General features: G+C 32.7%; 1 protein-coding gene across 1 annotated transcript; it reads right to left on the bottom strand.

The window, feature by feature from the left end:
• Positions 1-2399: 2399 nt before the first annotated feature.
• On the bottom strand, positions 2400-4386 carry LOC111382249 (putative F-box/FBD/LRR-repeat protein At4g03220). Its single transcript, XM_023006160.1, has 3 exons — positions 3340-4386; positions 2805-2990; positions 2400-2710 (listed from the first exon to the last, which is right to left on the bottom strand). The coding sequence occupies exons 1-3, from the start codon at positions 4384-4386 to the stop codon at positions 2408-2410; spliced, it is 1536 nt and encodes a 511-aa protein (XP_022861928.1). The 3' UTR covers positions 2400-2407.
• Between the last annotated feature and the right edge of the window lie 5733 nt (positions 4387-10119).

The raw sequence follows: 10119 nt of genomic DNA on the forward strand, positions 1-10119 counted from the left end.
GCCCTTTTGTGCAGATCTAAAAAATCGATCTACACTGTTCTAAAAGAAACCCAAGAAATAACCCAGTATGGATTTGTATAGATTATACCGAACCGAACCCAGAAGCCAGAAGGCTCTGATACCAATTTGTGAAGATTTTCGGTTGATTTGTAAAATAAAATAGCAGTAAAAATGCAACACACAAATATAAAAAGAAAATAACAACACAAGAACACCAAGTTGTTGACCCAGTTTAGCCGTGAATAGGCTTAATCTGGGGGGCTCAGGGACAGCCCGTTCCACTATGGCACACTCGACCTTCCAAGAGAGCAAGAGTACATCAAGAACCACCAGAACCCACAGTTTTAGTCACCGATCTAAAGATCTCGTGAAACACACGCGCACGAAATCAACCAAATGTATAGGAGTTTTAAAGTACAAGATCAGCTACTCTTTCAAGCCTGATCATTAACCCAAAACATAAACTCCATAACCAGATCGCAAAAACTATACATTGAGGGAATGATTTTACAAACTCAGAAAGGAAGAACTCGAAGAACCAGAGAGAGACGCTAGAGAAGAGAGAGAGAGAGAAGAATCTAGAATTAACCCCAAAAGTCACGAGACTTTTGGTTAAGTTGGAAGGTCACATCCCAAGGGGTGATCTCAACTTTTGGTTTGATCCAATGGTCCAAAACCGGTCTCAACTAGCACAATCCAAGTGAGTATCATGTATCCAATAGTCAAGTGCCAATTAGACAAAGTTTTTCCAAATAAGCTGAAGCCTTAATTGACAAAAGTAGCACTCTTTTTAGAGTGTTTTGAGAAGCATCAATTTTTCACAAACCAATTAATGTTATTAATCTTAACGGAAAATTGTTTGAGATTTTCAAAATTGTACGCATCATTCCTTGCTGTACACCTATTCAAACTATTATCACCTGAGCTACCTAATTGCAGTGTCTCAATCAATCTTTTGGAGGTCTGTATAGTTTAAAATTAACAAGCATCATGTTAATGGCATAAAACTTACCCTTGTTTGCCGAATAATCATTTTTCTAAAATTTATTGAACCAGAATTTGATAGAGAAATTTTTGAAACATGAATTCAAGTAAAACACAATGTAACTGTGTGCAAAAATAGGAGAGGAGTCAGCCACTTGTGGTTTATTTTGGTAAAAACTAGTTAATTTTGTCATTATGAGTGACAAATCAAACATGTTGCCTCTGTTTGCTTTAGCTAAAAGAGTTGATAAAAATATAAATAAAAGTCAACAAATTTTAATCACACTTTTCATGAGAATTTACAACTTTTTATCAAATTTTCAATTACACGTTCCATCAATTTTTATCAAAATCTATTAAAATCTAATTTTTAACAAAACCTAACATGAGCAAAACTACCATTTTCATAATGTGATATATTTAACATCTTAAATCTACAAATTTAGTGAATATATAATGATACAAATATCTTAAATATTTGCTCGAAATAAAAGATTTTAGGCTAAATGGTCCATAACGCTGTCCAAAAATGAATAATCGTGCCTACGTATATGTTCAACTGAATAAAAAAAAATATAAATAAATAACCCTCTTCTCTTGATCGAAAAACCACGACACTAATACTATAGGAATCCTTATATTTTTATGCATAATATTTCATAACTATATATTCAAGAAAAGAATTTCTATTGACCTCCCCAATGCTAATCACCTGCAAGCTAAAGTATTAGACGGAAATTTGTGGAAAAGCAAATCGTAGGTTCTTCTCTCCATCGGAAAAATAGGGCTATATGCTCATTACTAAACGAAACTCTTTTCAACATGAAAATATCGAAATCCTTTAAACCCATATCAAAAAAACATAAATTTACCAATCTTTACTTTGTAATTCATGGTTATGTTATTATAATATATGGTAATACAGCAGAACATCATCAAAAGGGATTTTTGCGGAGGAAGAGCTCACCTTTTGATCTAATTTTTAATAATATATTATATATTACATAAAGTGAGAATTATTTTTTAGACGATTCTAGCATTACTAAAATTTAATTATTTCAATAATACATTACTTTTCGTTTTTCAATATATGTTTAATTTATTTAAAAATTTAACTACCATCAATGTATACGTACATTTGACATATTCATTTCACCTGTGTAATCTGAAACTTATATGTTCTCATTGTAATCTGACCGTAATATAATAGCTCGAACCATCTCGTGTACAGGGTAAGGTGATAGAGAAGAGACAAATTTATTGATTTAAATTTTGTCCTCAACAAGTTACACAAGGTTTCTCATCAGCAATGAAATAAATATATGTAGAAGAATGGAAATTATATTTTTCAAGAATATCATTGCAGCACAAAATGAATTCAACTGAACTCCATTCGTTTATGGAAGATAAAGCAATCAAGGGCCTATTGAAAAACAATTTTAGCACTCGAAGAAGCCCGAGAATACCCCATTATTTGAAATCTGATCTTCTCTCGTAAAAGCGAATCTCTTGGCTTGGAGAGACTGGTGCAAAGAAACAATTCTTGCAATACTTTCCCCTTTTTGAGTAAAAATTTCACAAGACTAATGTCATTTGCACATTCTGCAAATCCATGAATCTTTACGACCCTTATGTGATTTAGAAAACAATTCAATGCTTCGGTTTGTGATTCCCAATATCTTTCTTCTCCCGAGCTTGACAAGTCCCACAAGTCCTTGTTCCATTGCTGTTATTGATGTGTAAACTTAGCTATTGAGATGAACACAAAATGTAAAATAAACTGAGTATATTTAGTTGATAAAATCACAGTTGACACTCACTTTTCGTTCAGTGCTGCGATCGCCAACAATGTTGATAGTGATGGTGTGAATAGCAGGAGAAATCCTGAAAAGACTAGCCAATCCAGGGTTATTATGTTTGTTGAAGCCAGTAGACAACTCCAAGGATTCGAGCTTATTGAACGGACACAACAATACTCCTGCAAAGAATGTATTCTTCCATAGAATCTGCAGCCAGGAACAAGTTAAGAACTATATGTAAATTTGGTATCTAATTTGATCTAGATGATATACTGTACCATGCTATCACAAATGGTTAGTTAGTCTCATTTGTAAACGTTGAGAGATTGATGAAATAAATAACCAGCAATCCTTTAACATGCACCACAAGATTGTGGGTCATTTGAGAAAACTAAACTTGAAATTTGGTTGCTCGTTTGAGTTGTAAACTGATCAAACCCTTCATTTGAGCTTAACAGGCTCAGTTACCATCTTGAGAATCAATCATTGTGATATGTTCTAATGTATGAAATTCAATGTTTGAGCTATAAACCGGGAATTGATGCAGCAAATGTACCTCGATACACTGGTTTTCTAGAATTAAACGCCGGCAATGCGAAATTCCCGACATGAAGTTTGACATACTTAGAAGCTTAGCTCCACTCAGATCCTCATGAAGGAGAAAGAACCCTACAAAGACCTCGTGCAGCGAAGTTAAGTTGTGCAGAAAACTTTCCTCAGTGATCGAATTGTACGACCAGAAGATAATTTGGAGAGTTGGGGCGTCGATTTTCACCCGGCTACTAACACTATAGGCATCAAAGCAACTTGAAACCCTTAATCTCTCAAGTTTGGGAGATGAAATTTCAAGATCTTCAAGCTGAAAACAACTTTCTAAGGCTAAATCCTCCAGGGCTCGACAAATAATACTAAGATGTTTTAATCCAGAAAAAGCTTCTAAATGCAACTTCTTAAGCAAAGGAAATGATGAATCCGTAAACAAATTCAGAAGGGATGGCTGATGATGTAAAATCACGCGCGAAAGAGATAGGTTCGACAATGATCGAAAACCGGCCTTCATAATTTCTGGAGGCGGCAATCTAAATCCCGGACGCCATGATTTCAATCTGAAAACTCTTAATGACTCACTCATTATAATGCTACGGGGAAAATTGAAATAATCGCACGTAGAGACCTCGATATCAAGTTCTTGAACATTATGCTTAATAGCACGACGGATCAAGCCATTGAGTGTAGAAAAGCTCAAAAAAGCACAAATTCTAAGTGCTCGTATATCCGTATGCTTCTCACGAAGGCCTAAAACCTGATCAATGAATTCAGCTCCTTTCAATTCGAAAGAACTCATTTTTTTACGGGCATTGGATGCATTCATAAGAATTTTGAGGGATGTGAAATCGAGGTCTGGAAATGAGTACCAGAGCTTTCTCCAGCGCTTCGATAACACACTGGTTTGCGCGATGGATTTGATCGGTAGAGAAAAGAGAATTTGATGCAAAACATCGTCGGGAAGATCACTGATCCTGTCATCTTGTGGTTCATCAGATTTTAAGCGTTTTTTCGTAGAATCCAAAAGCTTTTTTCGCTTTGCAGATCTTGTCTCCATTCAATTGATGTATTCTATGATGTTACTGGATCAGTTTTGTTGAAAATTATATGTTGTGAGGTTGTTTGTATTGGGAGTTTGAAATTTTCAAATAATTCCGCTGATAATACGAGAATATTGTTCAGTTTGTTTTGATTCGAAACAAGTTTTGAAATGAGATTTGAAAAGTTTCGAGCTTTCGAATATTAACATTTGTCAGTCGAAAACAAAGGAATGGAAAAAGATAGAAGGGTATCTTCAATATAACTGTTCAACTGCTCATGTCTGGCTCGTCGAGGAAGCAATATGATTTATATAATAAAGAACGCAACTTTACTTAGACCCCGTTTGATAATCATTTTTTTCAAAATATATTTTATCTCTCTTCTTTTCAATTACACATTTTTTATTAAAATAATATTATACGTAAATAAAAAACTTTTCCTTATTTCTCAACCACATATTTCACATCAATTTACTATTCTAAAATGCATTTTTACATAAAAATGCCTATCAAACATCCCCTTAATTGCATTGCTAAAATATACAACAGCGACAAAAGATTTGATGTACATAATATTTCATCCTGTCTTGCATTGCACCGCCTCGAAAGGTCCTGAACCAAACTCTAATATTTTTATTTATTTTTTCTGTTCTTAATGTTAATTTGTATTTATGAAAATATTAAAAATAAATGAACTATTAAACAAAATTATAAATGGAAAAAAATTATCATCGACAAAGTTGGCTTCTAAGGTTGTTTCTTTATTACTTCAATGTAGCCTCAACACATCTATTAATACTTATGCTTGCTTATAGCATCTATTGCACATCACTTGATAATATTTTGAATGAGAATTAAGTTATATTTTTTTTCCTTTCTTTTTTAATGTACGTGACAACTCCTCTAGATCACATAATTTGAAGGAACTCCTCTTTGTATTAATACATATCCAATGGAAGCTAGATCTTCATTTTGTTTAAAGATCTCGATAGTTTCTAGTTTGAAATTCCTTAATAAAAATGAAATGTAGATTAACTAAACAACTAGATCTTTGCTTATCAATAATTGACTCGAAATTACATAATGATTATTGGGCATCATTTCATCTAATTGCGATAAATTGAAATTCTTGTGGACGTGCTCAATTTGTGATTCTGGGAGGAAAAATGTAACAAATAAAATGAATAACATATTATAGGCATGAGGTAAAACTTTTGTATAACTATATAAGGGATGCCAAATGCAACTGCAATTGTTGCTTTGCTTTAAAGAGAAAATTGCACTTCTAAAGTTTCTAACTAATTGTCTCAATAATTATAATCAGTATCCATAGACTATATGAAAACACCCCCACCAAAAATGATATGGTATGTACACGTAAAGGCATTCTAGTACATTCTATAACACATTATGAACATGGGTTATCGCAACTAATATTTGTTTAGCACATATTTCATCAAAATATACACCATAATGTATCAGAAATCGCTACACATTTTTCAACACATCTTAGTGTCTAACAACAAAAGATGTAAGTTATGTATGCAACATGCCATGGAACCCATGTTACTTCATGCAATCGTGTACTAACTCACATACAAAAATATTCACACCTATGTATATATGTCATTGCGTTAATATTTTTGACAAAAATATACTAATATATTCTTTTATAACAAACATTAATTGAACTTATGGAAAGAAACAAGTTACCAAATGATTTAATATCTTGCATTTTTTCACGACTTAACGTAAATAAATCTTTGTACCACTGTATAGGAATATGATGTAATTTGTTGAACTCGTCATTTAAGAAAATAATTGTAACATGTTGATGTATAACATACAAAGAAACATATGAAATAAAATAGGATACGAAACAATGCTACATTATGCCTTTTGCTACTGTTTTAATTTTTAAAGCTAAATAGCAAGCTATCAAATTGTTTATCGTCTTGTTGAATTAATGGTTTGACACGGTGTCTTGATGGCATCTCTCTTGTACTTCATATAGAGTTTGGGAACAATTATTTGAAATCCTGCACATATACATTACATGATAATAAACAAATTTTTATTATATTGTAATGAATACTTTGATCAAAATATTGATAAACAAATAATAGATGATGCAGTATACCTAGAAGTACAAGACCTATATACAAGGTCACATCATAGCAATTCCTAACTGGCAAAGGACGGAGTTCTTCAAGACGGGCAATTCAGAGGTCGCGGGTTCGATTCATGGAGCTCTTGAAAGGCAAGGCTTTCTCCTGAAAATCAGGATATTTCTTGGAAGGCAGAAGTTCCTTGGAAGGCAAGGCACATACATGAATTTGACTCACTCAATACTTTGGCAGTTCAGTTGGGGAGCTCTTGGACCCTGGCTAGTTTGGGGCACAACTCGCGGTTTACCTGGTCTGTGTGAAGAGGAGCTGGATCGTAGACCCCAGGATTAGTCGCTATAAGGTGGACACCTGGATATCAAAAATTGTCGCCATCAGAATTCGTGAAGCATTTGTGTTCAGATAAGTAATGCGAACTTGATCTTTTTTTTCTTTTATTTATTTATTTATTTATTTATTATTATTATTATTATTATTATTATTATTATTATTGGAATCTTATGAATTTTTTGTTTTCATAATTTTTCAATAATAATGTTGTAATTTTGCATTCATAATTGTGCAGCTGATTGTGTAATAGTTCTATGAAGGGACTATTTTTGTTTATTTTTTAAAGGAATTTTCTATTTAGATCATGTGTTTATAAAAAAAGGTTGAACCCCAACCTTGAGGATCCTCACCGCCCTGTCCCTGGAGTATCGTGAGGGAGGTAAATCGCGGGATATGTCCCAGTACGCCAGAGAACAAGAGCTTGCCTGTACACCGGTGTTCACAAAGAATCAAATTTCATATCTCCGGAATCGAACCCTCACACTACGGCTACTAGCAAGGTTGAGACTACCTTACTCCTATCTTTGCACCACTGGAATATATCCCGGGGTATGTATTTATAAGTTGTATTAGAATTATAATCCATTTTTTGTTTGTTGTAGTGTATAATCGAGCATAATTTACGAAAAGATAAGATTTTTCTATTTTTGGTTTCACTAGTAAGTGAGATTTGTTTTCTGTTTTTTGTTTGTTTTCCAAATTTTGACCATTAGTTAAGCAAAACCTTTCTGACTATAATTTCATAAAAATATCAACAAAATTTCAAGAGAAAGTTATTAATTATTGATAATTCAGCAACAGTTTGCTTACTAATTTACATGTGGACAAGGAGAGAGGTCCAAAAAAAGGTTTGAAAAAAGAATAATGTTTTTTGTAGTCACTAACTACCGTAATCATCCTATGTCGCAATTAGTGATTTGTTACAAAACATAATAAAAAATACCATATTAATGTATCAAATCATTAAACGCCACATTTATGCCACATATGGCCACTATGTCAATGAGGAACTGTAAATAGTATTACTAAAAAAAATCAATTTATCAACATGTTTGTCGGTAGACTTCAAATTTACTATTCTGGTAAGAAAAAATTCGAAAAATCTGATCTCCGGTGTTTTGCCTTAATTACACAAATTTGTTATCATCTTCAATTTGACTGATTACTATGGAATTATTTTAAAAAATTTTAATGAGAAGTAAATATGGGAATAAAATCTTTTGTAAAAGTATTCTTTTTTAGGTTAAGAATTCGAACCAAATTCCATCCAATCCGGCAAAATCCGACCCGATTCACTGTGATCATATAAAATCCCCTTCCATCTCCAATTCTACAACTTTATAGCAACAAAAGTGACTGGTGGTGATTTGCGTCATCATATAATCAACATTGGACTTCCTCCCTCCAGGACTGATAATCGAAATCCTCTCCAGATTACCCGTAAAATCGTTGCTTTGTTTTACCACAGTGTGTAAGTCATGGTATGGCATCACTAGCAGGGTCGAATCCAGGACTTCGACTCAGTTAGGGCGATCTTCGACCGTCGATAGTCAACGACCATATAGCGATGTCGTTTATTAATATTAAATTAAATAATATTAAAAATATTCGATCTATATGTAAATACACTAAAACTTAAAATTCGTATATTTATATCAATTATAGTTCAAAAAAATCCAAAATAATATAAATTATATGATACATGAGACTTCTTTGTATTATTAGTGCTTAACAAATCGTTTGCTTGACTAAAAGTAGTTGAGGGATTAGATGCACTACTACAAGAACTAGATTGGAATTCGGTTGAAAAAATTACTTCATAATCAGTATGAGAATTGAACATTAATTAAAGATTAAACTTAATTAAAATTAATTTTAACATATAATTAAAATTTCAATTTCCAATTCTCAACATCAATTCATCACAAATTATAAATTCTCCAATTTCTCATTTTCAATTTTCATAAATCACATGTTCACATTTCACAATACTCAAATTAATTTTTAATATCACAGTTCACAATTGACATATTCTCAAATTCTCAAATAACACATAAATTAAAACTCAATACTCATAAGTATTAGCTTATAAATTATTATAGCATAAAATATGTAAAACAAAAAAAAAAAAAAAGTCACTGACTCACTTAACATATATTGTTGGAATTGGTTAAAAAATAACCGAAATTTGGTTAAGTGTAAAACTGGAAAAATGAAAAGGTGTGACTTCGTCTTAACTTCGGCCAAATATTTGAACTTGAACCAATGGTTAAATTACAAAAGCAAATAGACCAACTTATTCTACTCGTCGTGGTATATTTGGAATCTCGAAACAAACTCCGGATGAATGAGAATTTGTGGTCCAAAGTTAGAAAAAATGAAGTATTGCCATTTTTCGAAAGGATGCAGGTTTTGGCCCACACTACTTCATTTTCACCCCTTCTACATCTATAAATAGGACTCTATTGACGTGATTTTGAGTACACCATTGCATTGAGCATCCATTCTTCTCTTACAATTCATCTTTTTCTCATTTTCATAACATTCCTTTGTAGAGGGAAAATTCCGTCGAAGTTTCACCGTTCTTGTGATTTGAAGTGCTACTACCACAAGTGTGTATCCATTGTATCTTGAGAGACATTTTCTATTCAACCATGAGACAATTTTTCTTAAGGAAAGAGTTATACTCGCCTCGAATTTCTTTTTCTACTCGTTATTTCATTTTGGTTTTGTGTGGTCGTTTTAGTCATATATTTTGTGTCCTTACATTGTGTTTTAATTACGCTCTTACGGTTAGAACTTTTGCTTACAATAATAGTGTTTTGACTACGTTCCTACGGGTTGAAACTGAGTTCATTTATACAACCATTATGCTGCTAAAATAATTATCCGAAACAACAAACTTCAGACAAGTTTGTATGTATGCAATTGTTGTTGTTTTAAACACTCTACTTTGGAATAGTTTTCATGCACTATTCATTTTTCTCGTTGTTACTACGCTGAACATCTGTTTCACAAATAGAAATGACTTCTATTGAGGCTAATACAAGTCAAATCGGAATGAAAAATTTGGTCCCGCCTAGAGCAAATAATGTGGCTCCTCCAATGTCAATACCAATTCAAACTACGTCAATCCCACACAGGGAGGAACTAAAAAAGTTCAGTGGTATACACTTTAAGAGATGGCAACAAAAAGATGTTGTTTTATCTCACTACGCTAAATCTGGCTAAGTTTCTTAAGGAAACCGCTCCCATCATACAGGAAGGAAAAAACAATTGGGAGTTGATCATTGC

The sequence above is a fragment of the Olea europaea genome, unplaced genomic scaffold (genome assembly GCF_002742605.1).
Source record: "Olea europaea var. sylvestris unplaced genomic scaffold, O_europaea_v1 scaffold2455, whole genome shotgun sequence".
Taxonomy (NCBI): domain Eukaryota; kingdom Viridiplantae; phylum Streptophyta; class Magnoliopsida; order Lamiales; family Oleaceae; genus Olea; species Olea europaea.